Source organism: Perna viridis, chromosome 1 (genome assembly GCF_037379345.1).
Source record: "Perna viridis isolate PV_CMFRI_1.1 ecotype Kerala chromosome 1, ASM3737934v1, whole genome shotgun sequence".
Classification (NCBI taxonomy): domain Eukaryota; kingdom Metazoa; phylum Mollusca; class Bivalvia; order Mytilida; family Mytilidae; genus Perna; species Perna viridis.
In genome coordinates this window covers 4,011,601-4,039,183 of record NC_142445.1, presented here as the reverse complement: position 1 = coordinate 4,039,183, position 27,583 = coordinate 4,011,601, and the positions used below count along the sequence as shown (strand labels likewise).

Here is a 27,583-nt window from a genome sequence, read left to right as displayed (position 1 = left end):
AAAATGTTTTGGATTGGAAGTGGATGACTTCTTGGCAACTTCAAAACAATGTAACAGTTGAAATCTCACAACAGAAAGTTATTTTCAGCCAATGACCACATATCATTTGTAAATATACAGTCAATGCATTTTGACTGCTCAATTAAAATGGTTGGAATATCAAAATAACTAATGCACAATAGCTTGAATTGGTTGTATACTTGCAAAATGAAAAAAAATACCAGTACATAGAATAAAGTATGTGGAGTTTTACATTAAAGGATTTTTTTGACATGTTTAATAGGATTTCTGTTGTACCTCAAACCAGTCACTGAACTGACTGTACTCAGGATGACTGTTGAAGAATTCATCTAACATTGGAGTATCTGATGGAGGGTAAAATGGCTCTAAAGCCTACAATAGATAGTAATATATGTAGTAATAGAAAAATAACAACTGCTTTAAATTACAAAACTAATGATTTAAAAATAGTTCTAATATGACATGGATTAAAGGCCTTTAGACCACAGCCATGGTAACATGGTGATAAAATTATGACCAATATCATAGGTATATGACAATCTTCTTTACAATGCCATAGCTAAGTTTTACCCATTTTACCAAAGTCACAGTAAAATGGTTCATAATGCAACATATAGACTTATCTTTTCATAAAAATGAAGAAACTACAGACTAGTTAGAATCAAAATCATTCATAAAGACTCCAATTTATCATTGTTTTACCACAGGTTTGGCAAAAAATATATCATTTTTTCAGTCTACTATATGGCTCTGGATAAGACAATATAAATATCCAACATGTGGGAAAACAAAGATATAATGGCATCTCAGTGAATTATTTCTGAACTATTTGCAGCTGAGAGTCGTCTTACAAATGATGACTAAAATGAAGATAATTACTATATAAATCATTACGTAATAACCATAATAATTAGAACATGACCATAACAAAAGTACCTTACTACTGATGAGAACATAGTAACCTTAAATACTAATGATGTGAACATAGTTATCTAAATTAATTATGATGTGAATATAGTTACAGTCAAACCTCAGTATCTCGAAATCCATGGGACCACTGAAATATGTTTGAGTTATCTGGAGTTCGAGAAATTGAAGTAGTATTTTCCGTATTTCTTTGGTTGTTGGTTTCAATTCAACTTTAACATTAGAAATTGTTTACTTCCTACAAAGTTTTTATTAGATCTCAGATATTTTTCTTTCATTTTTGGAAGGTTAAGTTGATTTATGGACATTAAAAATGATGTGTTTGCTTTTAAAAAACTTGCAGAGAGCAAGTTGCTTGGTCAATAATTTGTTTTCATCTAAATTTCTTCAATGCTATCATTATGCCAACTTCCCAACATTCTCCAATTTCAATCAGTACTATGTTAGATTAAAACTAACTAATTAGTGATGACTAAAATATTATCTGTAATTAAATTAAATGACACTACAATGTGAACATAGTTACCTTACCAATGATGTGAGCAAAGCTACCTAATTACTAATGACATAAACATAATTACCTTATTAATGATGTGAACATAATTACCTTATTAATGATGTGAACATAATTACCTTACTAATGATGTTAACATAATTACCTTACTAATGAGGTTAACATAATTACCTTACTAATGATGTTAACATAATTACCTTACTAATGAGGTTAACATAATTACCTTACTAATGATGTGAACATAATTACATTACTAATGATATGAACATAGTAACCTTACTAATGATGTGAATATAGTTACCTTATTAATGATATGAACATAGTAACCTACTAATAATGTGAGCATAGTTACCTTACTAATGATGTGAACATAATTACCTTACCAATGAAGTGACCAGCAAAGCTATCTTAATTAATAATGACATGAACATAGTTACCTTACTAATGATGTTAACATAGCCATTTACAGCTGGTATATTGGGCTTTATAATTCCAGACAATAGTTTGGTTCTTTCGTATGCTCCAACTAATAATTCCTAAAAACCAAATATTCAAATCTGTGAGAAAGTCCAGGAAGGTCCATTGCTTAAACTTCTCATAAATTAACAAAATTTCCCTCAATCTCAATTACAGGTATACATAAATAAACAATATTTCTCTAAATCTCAATTATAGGTAAAACCAGAAATGCAAAGGAATGTTTATTATTTTATTTCACTTTGAAGAACTTTCAAGAAACAAACATTATAAATATCCCCATTATATCAAACACTTACATTATCAAAGTTGAATACACTGAGAGAGAACCCATCATACAGAGTCTCCATTCTGATGTGAGCTTTCTGATAAGACAATAACATGTCAATACTGTAGGCATCTGACAAAGTGTGAAACCTATAAAAAAATAGTGTGAAATACATATTCCATCTAGAAAAGATTGCTTATGTAGATTCTGTATTCAAAACTTGATTGATGTTGACATTGTAAGTAATTCTATATAATATAGACAACTTAAAACATCAATACAACCATTAGACACCGTGGATAGATTAGGGATAACTGATTACATATATGGAACAATAATGAAGTTTTGTTTCAGTAATGAAAAATTTTAAAGTCAAAATTGATAGCATGAAAGAGATAAGGAACTGTGAAGAAGTGATGATAACAACACATCAAATACAAATGACATAGTACAAGTGGTTCATGTTTAAATGCTCTAATCAGAAAACTTATAATAAAAATTTGAAATTTCTAAGTCAATGGACCATGACTGCAGTTGTAATATGCATAAATTGGATACAGAATTGTCATAGTGATGCTAATGCAACTGAATACCAAATATGATTGACCTATCATAAGTGGTTCATATTAAACTGATCTTTTCTGAAAACTTTAAATCTTAATTTGAAATGTTATAGTCTATAGAAAATGAGGGATTGGATTTATAATTGTGATACAAGGGATGCCAATGTAACTGTATAAAAATATAATTGACCCAAGACAAGTGGTTCATATCAATCTGACCTAATCAGAAAACCTCAAATAAAAATATTAATGTAGATGCAGATGCCAGGAAAGTAACACCTTAGCTTCACCTTTTGTGACATTCGTTGCAGGCAAGACAAAAAATGATAAGACTTTAACCAGAAAAAAAGGTGGTCCCTTTTTCATTCCTTATTCATAAATGGTTCAGTAACAACCACCAAAATTAATCCTACTCTTCCTTCGGTTGTATGACATCTTGTGGTACAATTTGAAAGAAATTCATTAACTTATAGTCAAGATATTGTCCAGATATCAACCCTCAACAATTTAAGTCATAACCTAGAAAATTGATCCTTTTGTGAAATGGCATTTTGCTATACAAGTCACTTATACTCAAGTTCTTGTCCAGGCCATCAAAATGCCTATGAACACTGGAAGACAACACCACTGCTATTGTCATTTTAAGACTGCAAATTTATTTTTGTCAGATATAAATCTGTTTCAGTATCTAAGGAAGGGAAAAATATAAAATTACATGACATATTTTATTGGCAATGATTTTTACATGTTTATAATTAGCTGACTTGGCAGGTATCACAGTAATCTACCTTATAAAATTGAGTATGTTATCTTGATCCTTCCAATAATTGGATTCCTGTCTAGATATTACTGTTTCCATGGCATTGTCAATAGGAGCAAAGAATGTGTAGTTATCTGTCAAGGATAGCAGTAGATCTTCACCACCTAACATCTGAAAAGATCATATTTATTCAATCATTATATCTCATTAAAAAATCAAAGCACCAAAGGGGCTGAAACTCGGAAGTCGCTTGGCGTGCAACCTACAAGATAGGTTCCCGATGTTTATTTTTTAAGCAATGTGCTAGAGTGCCGGTCATGACATAGACTAAGGTTTGAGAATATTTTGCTGTTGAACCCATATTTCCCTTGCAATCTGCAGCAAAACAAAACAAAGATGTACACAAATATCGTGAAAATAAGATTATTGCATTTGTTTACGTTCTTGAGACCTTAAACTTGAAAAAAAGGCAGCTGATGATGCTGATTGTGACGCTTCTTGATGAAATGATTTTGATTATAATACCATTCACGGGGCTAAGTTAAAATCCAACACCACCCAAAGAGAGATAACTCCAATTAAATTGTATTGGCTTTTAACTATCTTCTTTGAAATTACTACGTGGCCATGCGCATTAAAATAGTTTGGCATCTCGATTTACCAGTCGACAATATTTAGCTGAAAATCAACACTTAAAATGTTTGAAATAACATTCAGTTGGGATATCGGTGAAATATTTAAAGTTTAAAAGAGAATCACACATTATTTTGAGGAAAGCATTTCCGTCCGTGAAGTTATCTGCTGGAAGCCCTTTTGCCATTCTTATACTTACAATACTTGAAGCCACTGACGTGACTTCCGAGTAAAAACATCAGTTCTGAATTTTCATATGAGTTATATATCATTTTCAATGAAACAATTAACATGACTGAATAAAATCTGCCAGTTTTGTATTTACTGTAACTTGCCTATAGAAAATTTGCCAGTTTTGTTTTTAACATGACTGAAGAAAACCTGCCAATTTTGTTTTTGACTTGAATGGAGAAAACATACCAGTTTTGTATTTGACTTGAATGCAGAAAACCTGCCAGTTTTGTTTTTGACTTGAATATAGAAAACCTGCCAGTTTTGTATTGAACTTGCCTGTAGAAAACCTGCCAGTTTTGTAAGTTGAGGGTGATCTTCTACCAGTCTGAATATTGTTGGGGAACACATGTATCCATTACCAAGGTAACCAGGCAAACATGTACATGTATGGTTGGCTATTCCTATAGTTGTACAATTAGCCTGGAATGTACAAAACACTAGATATCACTATTATTTGTTACCTTCATTAATAATTATACAAATTATTTGCCTGATGTTTTTTCATAGTTTTGGTAGTATAACAATTCCTTATTGTTAATTTTGTTTACTGCACCTTTTCAAATGGATCTAATGTCTTAAAAAACAGGGGACATACATAAACCCTGATATTAACACCAAACAGTTAATGTTAACCAATAATTGCTCAAATCACTGCAAGGAATGTACATTTTTTTGTAAACAACAAAATACATCATGAAATATAAAACACAGAAACCAGTACAATTACCCCTGGTCTATACTGACCTTTGTATGACAGTTACCCCTGGTCTTTACTGACATATGTATGACAGTTACCCCTTAGAATGACAGTTACCCCTGGTCTATACTGACCTCTGTATGACAGTTACCCCTGGTCTATACTGACCTTTGTATGACAGTTACCCCTGGTCTTTACTGACATTTGTATGACAGTTACCCCTTAGTGTGACAGTTACCCCTGGTCTATACTGACCTCTGTATGACAGTTACCCCTGGTCTATACTTATCATTGTATGACAGTTACCCCTGGTCTATACTGACATTTGTATGATAGTTACCTCTAGTCTTTACTGACCTTTGTATGACAGTTACCCCTGGTCTATACTGACCTTTGTATGACAGTTACCCTTGGTCTATTGTCTCACTAACCACTTCCGGGTCAAATGGCCACCCCCTATATAGTACCAAAAACACACTGAACCTAGACATATGCATTGCAAGTGCATTATTTGTGTGTATTATGATTAAAAGTCGTCAAAATAAAGCTGAGAATGTGCACTTTAAAATCATATATGTAATTAACTACAAAAGTGTATGAATATTGTTTACATGTGTGAGTAATTTGCCTCCATGCTGTCAATTAGCAGAACAGGTAAAAATGTAGATTTTCAGTATTATTTATTCAAGTAAATTTTGTGAAGAATTTCTACAATCATCGTACCATTAGCATAATGATTTTGGAAGCCTTATTTTCCAAGCTTTGCAATGGTATGCAACTTTAAGATGTCATTTGTCCTGGGAATTCACAGTGAAACTTTGAAAATTACTTTTTTAACATGTAAAGTAATGGAAACGTTAGAAGTGGTTAGTGAGACCATAAACAAAATTATGGCATATTTCAGAGAAATGCATAATTTGAGGAAAATTGCCTTTCCTGGTCATTATTTCCACTTTCCCATAAAATCAGTATAGTGATATTGGTAATCTGGCTATATTTTAAGAGGTGCATTGTGCAAGGTATTTTAAAAAAAACAACATAGCAACAAGATTTTTATCAGTAACAGTGACTCATAACTTGATGTCATCCATGAAATACATAACGTCACTGCTTGGGATATTCAAAGTACTCAAGTAGTCACACAGTAATGAAATAGGTATGATATAAATTGTTGAAATCTGTTCTTTTTTCATAATGATAAATGATATTTACTATTACAACTTCTTGAATTATCATAGGTATCAATTTGGTGTGACAAGTTAGTAAAAATTGTAATTTTTTAGTACCGGTAATTTAGGTAAAATATCACTGAGGGGCATGATATAAAAATGAACATTTCTTTGTAGTCCTATGTCTGGTTTTGATAGTTTTGGTCTTATTAGACTCACAATACCACAAGCTTTAATAAAATGTAAAAAAAAAAACATAAAAACTCATAAAATGTTTTTAAGGTCTCACTAACCACTTCTGGTGTCAAATGGCCACCCCCCTATGTAGTACCAAAAACACACTGAACCTAGACATATGCATTGTAAGTGCATTATTTGTGTGTATTATGATTAAAAGTCGTCAAAATAAAGCTGAGAATGTGCACTTTAATATCATATATGTAATTAACTACAAAAGTGTATGAATATTGTTTACATGTGTGAGTAATTTGCCTCCATGCTGTCAATTAGCAGAACAGGTAAAAATGTAGATTTTCAGTATTATTTATTCAAGTAAATTTTGTGAAGAATTTCTACAATCATCATACCATTAGCATAATGATTTTGGAAGCCTTATTTTCCAAGCTTCACAACGGTATGCAACTTTAAGATGTCATTTGTCCTGGGAATTCACAGTGAAACTTTGAAAATTACTTTTTTAACATGTAAAGTAATGGAAACGTTAGAAGTGGTTAGCGAGACCTATACTGACCTTTGTATGACAGTTACCCCTGGTCTATACTGACCATTGTATGACAGTTACCCCTGGTCTATACTGACCTTTGTATGACAGTTACCCCTCGTCTTTACTGACCTTTGTATGACAGTTATCCCTAGTCTATACTGCTATACTGACCTTTGTATGACAGTTACCATTATCTACAGAGCAAGGATCACTCAGGACACAGTTTGTACCATTACCATGGTAACCAGAGTTACATTCACATAATGTCTAAAATGAAAACATTAATTAGTATCTTCCTAACTTAAGTTTTAAGTACAAGCTAGTTTTTTTTTCAGTTATAGGCCTTATATTTTGAAACAAAAAATTGTGGAGTTTGAAAAAGAAGTGGAAATAAGAATTTTATCTATCAAATCCGTAATAATCTAAAACCAGAAATACTGACACCAAGCTCACAAAAACATACCCCAAACTGCACTTGGACTTCATCTATAAAGTGTGGATGAATTCCATTGAATACTTTAGGAAATATAACACATCTACATAAAATACCTGACATTCCCATAAAGTTTCATAAAACAATCATTTAACCTTTAAGGGGGACAGTACTTATAATATGTGAGCATGTAATAGCCTCAAGTTGAGTTGATATTAAAATGTAATAACTTCAAGTAGAGTTTTCTCGCCTTCAAGCATCCCAAAATAATTAAATTTCCCTTCAGCACATCCATATATGATGCTTAACATTCCTGCATGATTTCATCAGAATCCATGAATAAGTTTAGGAGGAGACAAGTAAGCAGACAGAGTCATCCATGTTTACCCAAAACTTTGTTTGTTGGGAAGACATAGAAAAACAGCATCTCATCACTGTTTGAAAACAACCCCTGTCATTTTTATCAATAGCTCCATATTTACTGAAGTCTAAGTATCTACCAAGTTTGTAGAAAGTGCATGCAATTAAAGAATGAACAGATATGTTTTCCACTTTGCAACTGTTTAAAAAGGGGGTAAAATTAAGCACAATACATGTACCATCAATATACCTGTGTTTTGGTCCAGTGTTGACGACACCTTGCATCTTTATGACAATCACGATGTGAGTCACACAGAACGCTAGGATAGCAATATGTTCCATCACCAACCCACCCTTGTTCACAGAGACATTCATTTTCCATTGGACCTGTCTTGACACATTTAGCCTGTAGATGACAGCCTCCACGGTTTGGTAGCTGACAATTATCTATCTCTTCACATATCATAATATTCTGGGTATTCATTCTACCAGCATATCCTGGCTTACAATAGCAACTGTAAAACAATGAACTTTGATAAACAAATTTATTTAACCTCACAGTGTGTAAGTGTACTCTCTGAAAACCAATTTAATAAGGTAAAATTTATTAACAGACAATACTAGCTCAATCAGCATGTAAATACCTCACTTTTTGGTTACAGTTCTCAAGCTTTGACATCTGATGTCCGCTAACTTATATCTTGCCTCATGCACATTTTTATACGATGCCTAACTTTTATTCAAAGTTTCATCAAAAGACATTGAACTACTGTAAGTTCATTTTTACAAGAATTAATTTTTGTGATTTTATTTTAATTTATAAAGGGACCACAACTTCTTTGTGATTTCTAAAAATTAACACAAATGTACAATTAAAATTTCCTTAGTATGAGATTTATTTATTGCAGTTTTAAGTCACATACATTTTTGTAATATAGAAACATCACAATAATTTTGGAATTTGCAGTATTAAGGATGAGTTATGCTAACAATCTTTAGAACATTTAAAACCCATAGGTTTATTATCTTCTTTTCAAAGCATCCAACAATAGTTCGTTAACTTTATACAAATCCACACATGTCATGTGAGAATACCACCCGCTCAATGATTTCTGTCAATATTTTTGCATTATAGAATTACATGTAAATAGGAAGTACATATCCCAGGAATCTGGAAAGGATAGAGATCCCTTAACATTCTCTCCAATAGAAGCTGAGAAATCAGATACAGAAAAGTCACAAAGGACAGACAGACTGACTGTAATTTTATCATTGAATGGTTGAGTTTACAAGGTACATATAGATGGACAGATAGATGAACAACATAGTTCCCATACATACTCTAAACATTAAATATGACTAAGCTTTACACATGTTTAATGATCTAACAATGACAAACTTACTTCCTATTAATGTCACAATAAGCATTATAGTGACAGAACTTAGAACTGAAATGAACACCACAGTTCATTAATCGTATGTCGCAGTTATTTCCAATGTACAGCTCATTAACGGAACAACTTTTACATTGACCATTTCCATTAACTCCATTGTCACATTTTCCATGAACACATGTACAAGCTGAAATACCAGTAGTTATGACATATATATCATTCCATATCAAGTATATGTAGTATCTAACTACTGTTTGTAAAATGAAAAACTTATAATCCATTTACAGCAGTGATGATTTATTCTTAAAAATTAATGGGATTATAAAATTAATGAAATAAAAAATCCACAAAAATTACAAAATCTGCACAGATTACAAGTACAAGAACCTTCAGAATAAATAGTGAAGCATGTTATTGTCATAACCTCCTCATATGTACAGTCAAATAAAATATTATAACTCACTCTGACTGTCATAATCTCCTTATATGTACAGTCAAATAAAATGTTATAACTCACTCTGACTGTCATAACCTCCTTATATGTACAGTCAAATAAAATGCTTAAACTCACTCTGACTGTCACAACCTCCTTATATGTACAGTCAAATAAAATGCTTTAACTCACTTTGACTGTCATAACCTCCTTATATGTACAGTCAAATAAAATGCCTTAACTCACTCTGACTGTCATAACCTCCTTATATGTATAGCCAAATAAAATGTTATAACTCACTCTGATTATCATAAGCTCCTTATATGTACAGTAAAATAAAACATTTTGTCTAATAACTCACTCTGCTTATCATAACCTCCTTATATGTACAGTAAAATAAAATGTAATCACTCACTCTGATTGCAGTTTGGACCAAACATTTTCGGGTCTTCACATTTATTACACAAACTTCCAGTGAAACCTTCATCACATACACACTGACCATCACCATCAACACCATCAGAACACTGAAATATTTATAGGCTGGCTGACAACCAAAATATAATTTTAATTCCACATATGTGCTTACAAGCACTATTTATAACATTGATTTTGCTAATTGATTTATTGATACTTCGAAAGTATTTCTGATTTGTACCAAAGTGCATCTATGTCATAAAAACTATCACAGCAAAAATTTTATTGTTAAAAAATACTAGATTGAGGATTTTTTAAAATCACATCTATCCCAAAGAATTTGAGATAAAGGACACAAATTATGAGGTCAACCTGATATCTTGACCTACTTTTAGAGATTGATGCAAAGGGAAAACTCATAACCCAACTCTACGATGACTTCACATTCCATACCATCAATTTCCTTAACTTTCAAATATCACACAGTAGGCCAGAGCTTGCTGAAACTATGTACCATACCATACAACTAGTCTTCTGGAACAGGTAATGTTGCTTCAAGATTAAAATAATTACTTGTGAATTGTTACAGTGTATCAATCTGCACCAAGAGACTTAATTGTTCACCAAGTCATAGTTTTTCTTTTACCCTTTCATCTACCCAAAATGTGACATATAATGAGAAACTCTGCAGTAGATGCTTACTTTATGAGTACACCTGGTCCATGCCCCCAGTTTTTCTTGGAGTCTGGGTTGCTCATTAACTTTAGATCCTTTGAACATGCTATATTGGTTATTTCATGTTCTTTGTTGTGTGTGTTTTTTTCTGTCTAGTCGTTGTATCTGATTACATCCTTTTGATTACTGTTTGATTTGTGGTTCCCATGATTCCTTTATTACAACAACTCACATGATTTCTCCCAAAAAAGGGGTTTTGGAAACTTCCAATGCTTGACCTTTCCCATAACATGGGATTTGAAAGCTACCAGTATCACAAGAATTGGTCTGACCTCTACCAGACAATTTGTATTGGAAGCTTCTGGCCTGGGTTTCATGAAAAAATCGCAATTTGAGGATTTCCTCAAATTTTTCCTCGACAGAAATTTTGCCCAATCAGATTGTTTGAGTTTGGATACTTCAGGAAAATCTCAACTTGAGATTTTTTTTTAAACTGGAACATGGATTTGGGAAGTTTTCAGTATTACAAAACTCACCTGACCGTTCCCAGAACATGGATTTTGGAAACCACCAGGACATGGATGGCAATCTGGACTATAAAAATTAGGACAACACTTCCTTTGCTGAAATCAATGAATCATTCATTTTCATTCATACTTTTTAATTAAAATATACTGCTTTTAGGAATGCTACACTGCAGAATAGAACAACAAAATACTGACCAGGTAGATAACCCTTAATTCATACCTAATAAAATGCTTAAAATGACCCTGAACAGTTAAAGCTAGTATGGACACACCATACAGGCTTTAATTTTGATTATGACTAGGTATTTGACACAGTTTAAGAATTTGACCAGAATTGAAGCAGTCACTTTTTGGCCTCTTAATCCTAAATGGTTATAGTCAAAACCTCCAAAGTCAACCTCCCTTATGTAGTATGGCATTTGTGGTACAATTTCAAAGCAATGCATTCCCTTTAACTCAAATGGTTATCCAGAAATAAAAAAAAATACTTCCATCAGGCTCAAGTCACAACCCCAAAAATCAATCAGTCTTCCTTTGATGGTATGGCACCTTGTAGAAAAATCTATATAAGATATTGTGAAACAACATCATAAATAATGGAGTTATATAGATAAATTCTATGGAATGCATGTTTTTGCCCTTTTTTTGCTCCTCATTAATCATTAGCAAACAACAGAAGAAAAGTAATTGGACGAAGACATCAATACTAGTTCTACTTACAATATGTGTTCTATTACACACTTGAGCACATCCACTCATGGTCATCATGTACAATGAGAATGCACACCCAGTTTTTATTCCATCCTGAAAACAATAAAAAATATCAAGTGCATTTTTACTTTTATTTATTAGCTCAGTTGAAGCTGTTAGGTATATGGCTTCATGGCAGTTTGCGCGTTGTTGTTTTGTTTAGTTGAAGCTGTTAGAAATATGGCTTTGTGGCAGTTCGCCGTTATTATTTTATTTATAGTTGGCACCGTTAGATGTATTGCTATATGGCAGGCTCTCTTCTTATTGTGTGTACGTTGCTGTTGTATTGTGATTGCTGAATAATAAAAGAACCAGTCGTACGTCTGCTTATTGATCACGGCCATGAAAGGTAACAGGAACAGATTATCACACTGTTATAACAGTTCTTTGACCCTACAATCACACTGGGCCCTTAGTTCTGGCACAAGTTCTTTGTCCTTCCCATCACACTGGGCCCTTAGTTCTGGCACAACAGTTCTTTGACCATTCCATCACACTGGGCCCTTAGTTCTGGCACACAGTACTTTGACCATCCCATCACACTGGGCCCTTAGTTCTGACAAAACAGTTCTTTGACCATCCCATCACACTAAGCCTTTAGTTCTGACACAACAGTTCTTTGTCCCACCCATCACACAGTGCCCTTAGTTCTGACACAACAGTTCTTTGTCCCTCCCATCACACAGGGCCCTTAGTTCTGACAAAACAGTTCTTTGACCATCCCATCACACTAAGCCTTTAGTTCTGACACAACAGTTCTTTGTCCCACCCATCACACAGTGCCCTTAGTTCTGACACAACAGTTCTTTGTCCCTCCCATCACACAGGGCCCTTAGTTCTGACACAACAGTTCTTTGACCATCCCATCACACAGGGCCCTTAGTTCTGACACTACAGTTCTTTGACCATCCCATCACACTGGGCCCTTAGTTCTGACACAACAGTTCTTTGACCCTCCCATCACACTGGGCCCTTAGTTCTGACACTACAGTTCTTTGACCATCCCATCACACTGGGCCCTTAGTTCTGACACAACAGTTCTTTGTTCCACCCATCACACAGTGCCCTTAGTTCTGACACAACAGATCTTTGTCCCTCCCATCACACAGGGCCCTTAGTTCTGACACAACAGTTCTTTGACCATCCCATCACACAGGGCCCTTAGTTCTGACACTACAGTTCTTTGACCATCCCATCACACTGGGCCCTTAGTTCTGACACAACAGTTCTTTGACCCTCCCATCACACTGGGCCCTTAGTTCTGACACTACAGTTCTTTGACCATCCCATCACACTGGGCCTTTAGTTCTGACACAACAGTTCTTTGTCCCACCCATCACACAGTGCCCTTAGTTCTGACACAACAGTTCTTTGTCCCTCCCATCACACAGGGCCCTTAGTTCTGACACAACAGTTCTTTGACCATCCCATCACACAGGGCCCTTAGTTCTGACACTACAGTTCTTTGACCATCCCATCACACTGGGCCCTTAGTTCTGACACAACAGTTCTTTGACCCTCCCATCACACTGGGCCCTTAGTTCTGACACTACAGTTCTTTGACCATCCCATCACACTGGGCCCTTAGTTCTGACACAACAGTTCTTTGTTCCACCCATCACACAGTGCCCTTAGTTCTGACACAACAGATCTTTGTCCCTCCCATCACACAGGGCCCTTAGTTCTGACACAACAGTTCTTTGACCATCCCATCACACAGGGCCCTTAGTTCTGACACTACAGTTCTTTGACCATCCCATCACACTGGGCCCTTAGTTCTGACACAACAGTTCTTTGACCCTCCCATCACACTGGGCCCTTAGTTCTGACACTACAGTTCTTTGACCATCCCATCACACTGGGCCCTTAGTTCTGACACAACAGTTCTTTGTTCCACCCATCACACAGTGCCCTTAGTTCTGACACAACAGATCTTTGTCCCTCCCATCACACAGGGCCCTTAGTTCTGACACAACAGTTCTTTGACCATCCCATCACACAGGGCCCTTAGTTCTGACACTACAGTTCTTTGACCATCCCATCACACTGGGCCCTTAGTTCTGACACAACAGTTCTTTGACCCTCCCATCACACTGGGCCTTTAGTTCTGACAAAACAGTTCTTTGACCATCCCATCACACTAAGCCTTTAGTTCTGATACAACAGTTCCTTTTCACTCCCTTCACACAGGACCCTTAGTTCTGACACACCTGATGATCAACTGAAAAAGGCAGCCTAAAAAAAATTTCACCTATGTAAAAGTAATGAAAAATGATAACTTCAGAAAAGCAGCTTTACGAAAAGATTGTCTGGTAACTGAGAACACAAAAGAAAAGGCAAACATCTTTGATTTTCAATTTCAGCCAGCATTCTCAAAAGAAACTTCTAGCCAACCAATCACAATAACTAAATATCATTTCTTCAAGCCATTGTAACAGATAAATCCTCATAAGTAAACCAGCCAAGACATTACCTGTGGGCAGGTACTGAAAGGGCTTGGTACCTTCATAATCTGTGGACAGGTACTGAAAGGGCTTGGTACCTTCATAATCTGTGGACAGGTACTGAAAGGGCTTGGTACCTTCATAATCTGTGAACAGGTACTGAAAGGGCTTGGTACCTTCATAATCTGTGGAAAGGTACTGAAAGGGCTTGGTACCTTCATAATCTGCATACTGTAAAAGTATTATTGTTTGTGGTGTACCAATTTCCTTGGTTTTCCTGGGTATGCAAAACCATGAAATTTGGTTCCCAAAAAAACAGATTTCCATTGATGTAAATACTGAAAACTTCAAAACCAAGAATTTAAGAATCCATGAATTTGAGTTTCTTCCCTAATCCACAAAAATTGGTATCCAAGAATTAAAGTACTTTCACAGTGTTTAAAAAATCTCTTGACACTAGAAAAATATTAATTGATTGGAAGCATGCCAATGTCTACCCTGTGTCCAAAAAAGCAGATAAACATAATACGATTAATTACCAGCCAATTTCACTTACATGTATGCTCTGTAAAATAATGGTACATGTAATAGCCAGAAATATAATGAATCATTTAGTTGCAAAATAATATCCCTTACCATCTCTAACATGGTTTCCGCTCTTCACAATTTGCAAAACACAACTAGTCTCCTTCAAACAAAAACTTCAGAAACAACAACAAAAACATTCAAACTGATTCCATTATGATGGACTTTCTTACCAACAGACTACTGTACAAATTTAAACATTATGCCATTGAACCTCAAACCTTAAAATGGATAAAAGATTTTCTTACACTTGGAAGTTCACACACTTTCTTTGTTGATGGATAAAGTTCAGACAAAATACATGTTGTCATGTTTGGTGTACCTCAAGGGACAATACTAGGTCCCGTAATGTTCCTTGTTATAAATTAATTTAATGAATATATGAAACACATCACATTAAGACTCTTTGCAGATGATAGCATAATATACAAAACCATCAAAAGTATAAAAAAAATATGTCTAACTATTGCTAAATGATCTAGCAGCAGAAGCTAAATGGGAAGCTTCCAGAGAAGTTATTCAAGGATATCTTATGTGTCTGAAGCCATGTTTTTATTTAAATGTTTACAGATGCCATGCTTCTAACTTTAAATATATTGACAGTTTACTTTTAAAAATGGATCAAGATTTATGCTGTTCATCTTTGAACTTAATTTGTCTGCCAATGAACCACAAAAAATAAGAACTAAAATTAGTCCTCATCATTATAATAAGAATAGGTCCATATAGAATATAAAGACCTAAACAAAGTCCAAAATTAATATCTGTATAGGTATCTATCCTGTCTGTCTAAGTATATTCCATTTATTTTTATGTATATAGAGAACAAGGTGGGAAAAGGGAATGTATCAAAGAGACAACAACCCTACAACATGGTGAAAAAAGGGGCTGTATCAAAGAGACAACAACCCTACAACAAGGTGAAAAAAGGGGCTGTATCAAAGAGACAACAACCCTACAACACGGTGAAAAAAAAAACAGCTAAGTCAGTCTATTAGCCATCATTGAATGGTTAGAAATTTCCCACACCCAAAATCTGCCTTCCACTGACCCCTGAACAATTAACAGTATACCAGTTGAGTGGTACATGTATAAACTCTACATGTTAATACCCTACCTGTATAGGTACATCAGTACTTGCTGGACATCTCAGTTCATCACTAAGGACACATGGTCCACAAGGGCCCTAAAATTAACAAATATAACAATATGAACAAGAGCAGTGCTCAAGACATCCTTCTTCATAAAATAGATTACATCCTTTGACTTTCTGACATCTACATTGTTATTCATCTTCTTTTACATTTAACCTCCTATCTGTGTACTTATCATTCAAACTCATAATGAAAAACTAATTCATTTTGGGGAAGCCATTATTGGCAGACAAAAAGACTGTTAGGTGAAAGAGTAATCAAGAGAACTATTTCTTTCATATGAACATACTTACTGTAACAATCTCTGATATTTCCTCATCACACTGACTAGGTAGTAAAGTGTTGATATGGCCTGGTAACAACACAGAATCTACATGGTGGTAAAGACCATTCTTAGCAGGTATATCTGCCTGTCTAATACTGATATTATGATTCAACAACAGCTGTGCCTGAAATATTATCCAGCAATGATACACTGAAAGCAACAGGAATAATAACAGTACAAAATGATAATAATAAGGCATCTAATGGGGCATTAAATGAATTAAATTGAAATTTTTTTACGGGCAATAAAAACAACTTAAATTGCCATAACTTTTGTCTACAAATAATCCGATTTAACTGAAATTTGAACTTGATCTATATTTTATGAACTCCGTAACTACACCAAGTTTGAAAAAGATCATTCAATATCTACTCAAGTTATCATCTTGAAACTGTCTGGGGACAGACAGACTTAAAGATGAATGGACAAGCAACTCATGTGTTGGGGTATTCAAAAAATTATGTGAATTTCTGAAACAGTAATGAATATCTAAATTTAAACTGGAAAAAGGACACCCCTGCTCCCCAAATTGTCAAAATATAAACAAGCTTGTCAAACTGGGAGTGGATGCTGCTCAAGTCAGATCAGTTCATATGGCATACTTCCTTCAAACTATCAAATGACTGTGATTAGTCAACGCTTAACAAACTGTATACAATGTAGATACAGGTGTGAACAGGCCAACAGACACATAAACAGATGGACAGACACCATAATAACTATACATCACTCCATTTCTTAAAGCCAGGGGTATAACATGGAGCAACATTTTGTCAGTAAATTGAATGAAATTTTTATTTGCCAATTGTAAATGATTATGACTGCCTCACCTTACTTCCAATAACAACAGCTATTTCTACCCCAGCCAATGATTTTATTCTATCTAATTCTACCAATTCAGCTACCTCTATCTGCAAATAAATATATACGTTGTTTTGTAGGGAAACTTATCAAATTAAGGAAGAACTAAACTATTTTAAAGGAAGTCTATTTCTTATGTATCATTTTAACCATGAACATCTTGCTCTAATGAACTGTAATACTTTCAGTTTTTTTATCATGTAAGAAATTCCATTTGATCTATATGGGTATGACAAATGTTGAAAAGGCATAAAACAGATAAACTAAAAGTGATAAATGATTATTCAGTGAGTATACATTATTATATAGATAGCAGTGGTTTACCAAATGTTCCCAGAGTAGAAAATTTCGATAATTCACAATGTGAAATGAATTCGGTAATTTCACTCTCGCACTTTCTACCGCCAAAACATCACAATACCAATATCAATCTGCCGATCACAAAATTTAAAATTTATGTTGGAAATAGCAACAAACAATTGAGAAAATCTATATAATAATTAAAGAACCTTAGTAAGCGCGCTCACATACCCCACACGTCCCAATGTTGGGTACTCAAGTAAATTTGTTCGTAAAATATATACAGAAGGACCCGATAGAAATAGGAATAAGAGTGTTTTTTCAGGCTTTAGACCTTTATCCTCTAACTGAATTCTGTTACTCAGAATAGTAGTTTCTAACTCCGGAATGTGATTTCTCTGAGTTTTAGTTAATCCAATGTAAATATTAATATAGCAGAACAAAACATACATTTGACCTGTAACTTATCATGATGAAATTATATACCAAAAATCATGTCATAATCTGCAAGCGTTTAGAAAAAAAGTAAAAAAAATGCTTATTTCTGTGAATTAAGCTAAGTTCAAGGCCTGTAATGTCAGTAAAAATCATCAGAGCAGAACGAAACATAAACTTGAAATGTAATTATCATGGCAAACTTACATATCGAAAAATCATGTCAATATCTGCAAGCATCTAGAAAAAAAGTCCAGAAAATGTTTTTGTCTGTGAATTTTGCTAGTTCAAAGATCGTAATTTCAATAAAAATCAACAGAGCGGAACGAAAGTCAAACTTGACCTGTAACTTATCATGGTGAACTTATATACCAAAAATCATGTCTATATCTGCAAGCGTTTAGAAAAAATGTCCGGAAAACTGTTATTTCTGTGAATTTTGCTACTTTATGTTCAAGGCACATAATATCCGTAAAAATCAACAGAGCGGAACAAAAGTCAAACTTGACCTGTAACTTATCATGGTGAACTTATATACCAAAAATCATGTCAATATCTGTAAGCGTTTAGAAAAAAAAGTCAAGAAAACCGTTATTTCTGTGAATTTTGCTACTTTAAGTTCAAGGCCCGTAATATTGGTAAAAATCAACAGAGTGGAACGAAAGTCAAATTTGACCTGTAATTTATCAAGGTGAACTTGTATACCAAAAGTCATGCCAATATGTGCAAGCGTTTAGAAAAAATGCCTGGAAAACTGAAGGTAGACTGACATACGGGTCAAAAACAGTATACCCATTGCAACTTTGTTGCGTGGGGTATAATTAGGATAATCAATTGGTTATCATGAATAACTAAAATATGATCACTCGTGCCAAGAACGCATTTTAAGATTTAACTTGTGAACAAGTGATCATATTTTGGTTATTCACTCTTTCCAATTAAATATCCTATTATTATTTCTTCTTAAAAGAATGCTGAGTTTTTATTTCCTAAAAGTGAAATTAATATATATACTCACAACTCTGTCAAAAATATGATTGTATAAAATCTGCCTTAGAACTGGTAAACCCTAAAAAAAAATGTTCTTCTCAATATCATTGTAGTAGATAAATATATTCCCTCAGACTGCTTTAAATTATTTCTCTACAGGAAATGTTCACTATATACATTTTAGCTACATGTTAATATTTTAATTTCACCATTGAGGATGAACAAATAATACAGGAATAAATGGCATTTTGTTTTTGATAGTGACTTTATCAAAGTTCATATCAAGTGAGACTTAAATAGTAGAAATCTATCATAGAAAATAAAATACTAATATGAATTAAATTTCATTTTCAAATATGTCATTTCTGGGAAAAGATCCTTACTCGACAATGATTGGAACAAGGCAATACAGAAAATGGAGTCATTTGAAATGAAAGATATTTTGAATATAAACAAAAGTGGCCTATTCTTTCACACACTACAGACAAGTCCTTATCTAATGTAGAATACACTAAATGACCTTAAAAGGCCAAGAATTATATATGTTTGGTATCTGGAAAACAATAAATCCTAAATGTGTATGCTGAATACAACATGAACAAAAAGGCTTGGGGATTAAAATGGTTACCGTATTTTCACAGACTGGCTAAATGTATTAATTCTAAATTGAAAAGCCTAAAATGAAAAGTGCTACAAATTATGGACAATGCTCCAAGTCAATCTGGGCCAAACTATTCATCACTATTTAAGATAGGTCGACTGATGACAATAGAGAAATGAACATTTAACCAACATGTAAATTTGTGGTGAATCATTAAATACAGCAATGAATTTCTTTGGAATGGAGAAAATTACTAATTAGCTTTTTTAACTTAGTTTAAAATTAAAAACAATCCTTCATGAAGGAGTATTGTTAAGCCAAGATTTCAAGTTTAATGTCAAGATCTAATTTGTTATGAAAGTCTTAAAAAACCACCATAAGGGAATGACCAAACTCTTTTATTTTAAGGACCTTGTTAAAAAAGTACAATTTAAAAGAGTAAAATAAGTGATACTGACAAACTTTTTAAAAAGTTAAAGACTTGTAAATATTTTATCCATCAATATGTTTCTTTAATAATTTATTTTAAAAAATAACATGCTTTTTGATTGGATAATAAAAAATTGTCCATCATCTCATAGATTGAATTCTGTAATGTGACTATGATGTCATCAACCTGATTTAATGATTTACTTATTGAACTTTGATACTAAAATTAAATTATAGGGAATGACTGTTATATTTTTTTGGTCTATTTGAAAAATAACCTCATTGCCCGTAGTGCACACTAGAAAATATCTGCTAAGTAGGTTATTTAGTGAGCACCATGTGACTGAGGTTATTTCTACATAGACCCAATAAATATAACAGCCATATCATAAATAAATATGAAAACTTTATTGTCCCTCAATTTATTGCCAAACTCAATATACTGGCATTCAACCACTTGAACAAAAGGGGGAGTTTTAACAAGGGAGTACTGTATATATTTAGATAAAATCTTAACAATAAAAATGGTAATAAGAACCATGACATGATTTACCAGGGACAGGTATACAAACCTCTGTTGAAGTTAAATATTCCAGTGCACCATCTGGTAATTTTTCCCATGCTGCATTTTCTGGTGTAAATATTGTTATATAAGGTGCTTTAACTGCATCAGTCATTCCAGCTTTCTGAAAAAAATATTGTTTAGATCAAGAAAGGCATTTCCAGCACGACATAAGGATAGATAAATAAAGAACAATTCCTTGAAGTTCATTCTACTTTATACTAATAATTCACATTGATTTGACATGAAGTTACATCAAACAATTGAATTTGAAGAAGACCTCGTCTACCAAAAGTGGTCCTGAGTAATCAAGGGAACCAAGGTTATAGCGATAATCAAAAGAATGTGATCCAGGGACAAAGACCAGACATAGAAAACAGACATACACAACAAAGAACAGAAAGTAACTAAAATCATACATACAAAATAACAAAAGCAAATGAGCAACTCGGACTCCACTAAAAACTGGGAACATGGATCAGGTGCACCGGTAGGGTAGTGTCCTCTGCTTTTCTAGAAACACCCACCGAGTTGCTCATAAAAAGTCAAGTCCGGGATAGACAAACGAGGAAAGGAAAACTATGACCCGTTGAATAAATCAGTTTTCATGGTGCAGATGGATACATCATAACGATCCACAAGTTCATGATGACAACCATAAAACTTCTGTAGTGATGACTTCAATCTTGTAGCAACATAACCCTGTTCAAGAAGCCTATTTGTTAGAGTTCTAGCGTGATGCAAAAAGTCTATGTAGTTCGGCAAGCTCTAGCATAACGTATGAGTTGTGATATGAACACTCCATACGCAGGTGCTGAAGGGATGTTGCCACAGATGAAAGGAAAGCTGACAATTCTGAATGAAAAGTCATCACTTTTGTCGTAAAGTTTGGTCAATAGTTTTCCTTTACCATTGATATCGAAGTGTAAGTCAAGATATGAGGCCGACTTCACAGTGTTTGTAGTATCCTTTATCTCAAGTTCTTTGGGGTAGATGTGACGTATCAAATCCCCGAAATTAGGATTGTTTAAAGATAATATGTCATCTATATAGCAGAAACTGAGATTAAAGGATCTAGCCAAACGATATTCTTTTTTTCGGATCAGATCAGCTATAAAGTCAGCCTCATAAGAGTGAAGAAATAGGTCAGCAATTAAAGGAGCACAATTTGTTCCCATTGGAATGCCGACCGTTTGTTGAAAAACACATCCACCACACTGGCTAAATTTGTTGTCGATTAAAAATTCCAGCATTTTGTAAACATCTTCCTCTGTATATTTGCAAGATAATTTGGAATTATTTCTTACAAAGTATGAGGAATCTCTACCAAGAACTATATATTTTTATCTAGGTGTACCATCTTTTTTGGAAAAACAACGATGTATAATGTTTTTAAGTCAGGATTTTAACAGAGTACAGGGAATAGAAGTATACAGTGTTGAAAAATCATAGGTTTTAATGCTATAATATTCAAGTAATAATCTTGAACTGAATGTCTCCAAAAGATCTTTTGAATTTTTCAGGATCCATACTGAATTAATACCACTACGGGAGTAACAAGTGTTGTGGTAGGACTGCAGACCCTCTTTGACAGTTGTGAGTAGAGAAGTTAGAAGTTTTGAAACTTTTATCAAGTAGATGTGTAAAAGAAATTTATATTTTTCAATAAAATGAACTTAACAGTCAGTAATGGAGAGATTATTTATCTTTGCTCTGTCAGGAATATTTAGTTTGTCCTGTTAGTATTTTTGGAAGAAAAATAAATTGTTGCCACCTATATCTCATACCATTATCAATGTCTCCAGTTTGTTGTACTTCTCTTCTGCTTTTATAAGGTCTAACATTGTTTTCTGGAAATAGAAATAAAATCATTGCTGAATCACAGATTAATGAGTGTAAACAATGACCTCTGACAGTCTAAATCAATTTTGACCTCTGGTTTAGATTGGACTACAAAGTTTGGACATCCATTTTAACCCTTAAATTTTTGACTTACTGTTTATTTGTTTGACATCAGACTTTTATCATGAATATGAAATATATTTATAATTTATATTTATAATATTTATAATTTATATTTATAATATAATTTAATTTGATTTGTTATAAGCCTTTTCATTGGTTAGTTCTCTTTTGGGCAAGATAGATTATTTTGTAGACTAACTTGGTACTGAGACATCATTAATGTCAATTGCTTTAAAAAATTCCAAACTATTAAATAAGGCTTTGATGAATGAAAAAATCTTAATTTCGACTGAAATCAATAAGAAGCTAAATCATAAGCATTCTCAAAATTTTTTGACCTAGTTATCCTCGTATAACCAACTTTCGGACAGTTAACACTTATTTATAAACTGCTCAGAGGTTCATGAAGTGTAAAACGGCCTCAATATAAACTGATCAGCAGTTCATGAAGTCTATACAGCCTCAATATAAACTGCTCAGAGGTTCATGAAGTGTAAAACGGCCTCAATATAAACTGCTCTGAGGTTCATGAAGTGAAAACAGCCTCAATATAATCTTCTCTGAAGTTCATGAAGTGTAAACAGCCTCAATATAAACTGCTCACAGGTTCATGAAGTGTAAACTGGCCTAAATATAAACTGCTCAGAGGTTCATGAAGTGTAAACAGCCTCAATATAAACTGCTCAGAGGTTCATGAAGTGTAATATGGCCTCAATATAAACTGCTCACAGGTTCATGAAGTATAAAAGGGCCTCAATATAAACTGCTCACAGGTTCATGAAGTGTAAATGGCCAAAAGTTGGTTATTTCACATAACTTTGTCAAAAATTAAAACAATCCTGAATGAAAAAGTATTGTAAGCAAATATTCACATTTAATTTTATGATCTTATCAGCCCTATTATGAAAGTTTAAAAAACAATCACAGAGGGACAAACATTTGATTCTGACAAGGAAGGCTGGCACTTTTTGGTCTCAGTCATGCATTAATATTCCCATAGACTTCTAGAGTGAAGTGCATAATTTTTTTTAAATATGTAAATTAATTCAATACAAATTTCACCTATGTAGCATTTAAGTTCATGTGAAAAATTAATAAAAGCAAGTCAACAAAAAAGTAGTCTTGAACTACACCATTTTCTATATCTTCATTTTCGTTTTGCTCTCATCACACCAACTTTTTCAGTGGAACATTTTTATGTCATCATGTTAAACTTTCTTAACAAAAAGTTTGTCATCTTGTAGTGTTATATTTGCTTTGTTTTATAAGCCATTGTTCATATCTTTTGACAAAATATTAGTTTGTAAAGAGGCAAAAAGAAAATGCAGTCTATTTTTATGCCCTCCATGTTTTAACATACATCAACTCAGAGATATGCAATGCACAACTGGTATCTTTTGTAAATAAATGTTTTGGCCAGAAAAATTTGGAAATAAATATTCTGGCCTTCACTACCTAGATAATAAAAAAATAGTTTATTTTCTGACCTCCATATTTTACTGTACAGTATAGTGAAAATATATAATCTACCTGTAAAGCATTTGCAAATAAATTATCCGATTCAAATTTTTTAAAATAAATATTCTCTCACAACCAAAACTGCCAGCCCCAAAAAAAATTTATCAAAAATGGTTGTCTCAAGATCAAAGATATAAAACAAAATATACAAAAAAGGCAAAAAAATCCATTTAGGTTAAAACATGTTAATTAGACCTTAACTCAAAAATAAGACAAATGATTATCCCAGCATTAAAGTAACCAACTAACTGAGAACTTCTGGATTGTATATAACACCATGTGGGTTACTGTTGTTATCCTTTAGACCCCTGGTATATCTCTGTCATCAATTTAACATTTGACTAACCTGTTCATTCTTTTGCCTTTATCATTTCAAATAAGACTTGCCATTATGTGAAATTTCACCACATCTTACCATGCTGTTACCTTTAATTTGACCACAATCATTCCTATGTGTCCCATATGACCAGTCTAACTTGTCACAGGCCTTCTTACGTGACCCCTTCGATTTCAGTCTGATATGTGTTTCCCCTTTGACCAGTTTTGACCACAATCTTACCTGAGTGACCCTTATGACCACAGTCTTGGCTATGTGTTTAGTTTGACCACAGGCTTACTTGTGTGAACCTGCTGATTGCAAGCATACTTTGACCTCAGTTTGACCCATGACCTGTGTGTTCCCTTCAACTTCAGTCTTACCTGTTTGTTTCCTTTGACCTCTGGCTTTTTAGTCAACATTTTACCAATAATATGGACTATACCATTAGCTGCATATATATTCCCCTTCTTTACTGTTGTTTTAAATGCTCCTAAAGTGGGTGTATTTTCCAGCTTATAGCGGTAATATATTTGACCATTTTTCTGGAATAAGAATATAATATACTGGTAATAAATACATAAACTGTTAATGATGAGGTACGTAATCCACAAAGCATGTTCTTTTTGTTTAAGATTTAACTTTGACCATGTCCAGCGACAACATTTCTAGTCAGTACAGTTCCAGATTTTTCAAATTGCTCAAAAAAGGCTTTTTCAACTACTTGTGATCTACTGTAACCATATGATTCTAGGTGATAGTCGATAGCAAATCTTAGCACATTTTCTTGAATTCATAGCAATAGAAAAGATCGAAAGTTTTGAAAAAAAAATGAGATGTTACTGAAAATTGTTTAAAAGACTTTTATAAAATGTCTGAGAATGAAAGTGTTTAAATAAAAGTTGAAAATATGACAGGATATAAAGGACAACAACTACAAGTATCATATCACGTAAAGTTCTCTATAAGTTGATTATGTCAACTACATGTATATTATGCAGATAACATCAAAATAGTCAAATTACAATGACTATGATGTACCAAGTCTTTTTATTTGCATATGATTCAAAAGGTGTAACATATGCTACATGTCTGAATCTTCAGTAAGCTGGGAAATAAAATATGACCCTATTGAAATGTACAGCATTTGCCTAAATTGTCACATAATTAAGCTTTAAAATCATTTTTGGACCTACCAGCACTTACAGTAAAAATAGATCATATGGTTTAAAATGCAGCATATGCTGCAATATTGTAACATATGCTAATTGGTTTGTATCAAAAGACTGAAGTCTTCAAAGTTGCTAATCATCAAATATTCTATGCCACTGATTTTTGCTTGCTTTCAACATCCAAAATGGCAGGAATGCAATATGCACTAAAACTGGGTGACTTCCACTAAAATCTTGGTTTCCTTGTTATAATTACTCATTCCTAACCATGATGACCTGAATGTTTCTCAATCAAAACAACTGGTTACCTGGAAGTGCAGGTAATGTTTTCATTCCAAAAGTTTCTCTCAAATTTTTAGCAATCTAGGGAACCAGATTAGGAACAAGATTAAACAACTGACAATAAATCGGGCCCCTGATAATGTTTATGACCCATATAGTGAATTGTAATGAGCCCCTGTGTCTGAATTGGAAACTGGGTAAATGTTCAATGCTTTCCAATCACTTCATCTTATATATAAACTCCCTGTTCTCATAAATGCAAAAAAACACATGTAGAACACATGTGTATGATATTTAAGAGGTACAATTTGTTCTCGTATGAAGCTAGAATTGACAGTAAATGCAGCACAGATCTGCAGCATTAAGTGAAATAGTAATATATAATTATGCAAATCATATGTGAATGTAAACTACTGAAATAATGAGAGCAAGAAGTAGCTAACAATATCGGGGACTTAATAAAATACTTTTGAACCTCTGACATTATAACTTGATACACCATAAATGACATTATAACCAATACTTTTTCTGGAAATATTATAATGAGATAATGTAAGAAATTACTTCACAATAGATAAACAGTCTGCAAAGTTTTATGTTTGTAAGTTAATTTTTTTCAGTTCACCTTAAGGAATATACAACATTATTAGAACAGATGTCCTTCTTAAATTTTTGAGTTGAGTATACTGTAAATTAATTTTGGAACTGATGGTTCTCAATTATTTTCGCCAGGATAGCCCCCGCCATCCACATATTTTTATGCTGACTTGAGTCACCGAAGCTTATTAATGTTATTGTAAAAAAACATTCAAGGACATAATCTGGTGATATATGGTATTAATAATAAAAATAAATTTTAACTTAAAACTTGAAACAAAGATCAAGATCTATGTATTCCATGTTAAAAAAAACTATAATGTTGACCGTACTCTCTTAGCCTGCATGGTGGCACATATACCCTGTAAAGTACAGATTTCCTTCTCATCTGCCAGCTGTTCTAAAGTCCATTCTCCTATCAAAATATGCTGTCGTAACACTTGTTTAGCAGTATCAGAATCAGCCAAAAACTGTTCTAACTGAAATAACCAAATACAATATATAACTATAGGATTCGAAAAATTTTCTTTTGTATCATTAATTTCAGTGCACAAGTTAGAAATAAATGGTAGCCTAGCAATATATGTGTAACAAAACTTGGGATTCCTATTCTCTTTAACCAAGACATATATGTTGTCATAGAAACCAGTTTTACGATAAACCTAAAAAAAGAAACTCAATCTAACCTCTCTTACAGTAAGAGAATCTTTACAATTAATGACAATGCATTGACAGTAAATTGACAACAACATACAGTTTGTTTTCTTCCTAAGACTGTCCTAAATCCATTATCTACTGGTATGAATAGTGTAAAGGGTCCGTTGTTCCTCAGTTCATTGTAGTAATGGGTAGAGATGAGTTTAACAGCATAGTTCATCTGTTGTCTCGTTATACTGTTTGGACCATTGTTTAAATCACCCATTAACTGTAAGAATCAAAGAACTGGGGTACTGAGTAAATAAGGGGCATGAGAACCTAATATACATACCTCAGCAGTTAAGTTGACAGAATAAAATAATTGATTGATTGATGAATTGATGTTAGTCATTTAAGAACAAGAAATGTTCAGGA

At 33.4% G+C, this 27,583-nt stretch overlaps 1 protein-coding gene across 1 annotated transcript in view; it reads right to left on the bottom strand.

The window, feature by feature from the left end:
* Positions 1-27,583, bottom strand: part of LOC148626902 (stabilin-2-like) — a 64,465-nt gene that overhangs the window by 14,500 nt on the left and 22,382 nt on the right. Inside the window, exons 9-28 of the mRNA XM_088558555.1 lie at positions 27,267-27,437; positions 26,845-26,991; positions 24,845-25,006; positions 22,450-22,512; positions 20,673-20,786; positions 19,099-19,149; positions 17,315-17,395; positions 16,453-16,608; positions 16,123-16,191; positions 11,947-12,030; positions 11,236-11,322; positions 10,023-10,134; positions 9,184-9,361; positions 8,031-8,295; positions 7,159-7,254; positions 4,674-4,817; positions 3,559-3,701; positions 2,239-2,356; positions 1,900-1,998; positions 298-393 (exon numbers count right to left, since the gene is read on the bottom strand). Coding sequence (XP_088414681.1) covers positions 298-393; positions 1,900-1,998; positions 2,239-2,356; positions 3,559-3,701; positions 4,674-4,817; positions 7,159-7,254; positions 8,031-8,295; positions 9,184-9,361; positions 10,023-10,134; positions 11,236-11,322; positions 11,947-12,030; positions 16,123-16,191; positions 16,453-16,608; positions 17,315-17,395; positions 19,099-19,149; positions 20,673-20,786; positions 22,450-22,512; positions 24,845-25,006; positions 26,845-26,991; positions 27,267-27,437 — 2,436 coding nt within the window. The remainder of the gene's footprint in view (positions 1-297; positions 394-1,899; positions 1,999-2,238; positions 2,357-3,558; positions 3,702-4,673; positions 4,818-7,158; positions 7,255-8,030; positions 8,296-9,183; positions 9,362-10,022; positions 10,135-11,235; positions 11,323-11,946; positions 12,031-16,122; positions 16,192-16,452; positions 16,609-17,314; positions 17,396-19,098; positions 19,150-20,672; positions 20,787-22,449; positions 22,513-24,844; positions 25,007-26,844; positions 26,992-27,266; positions 27,438-27,583) is intronic.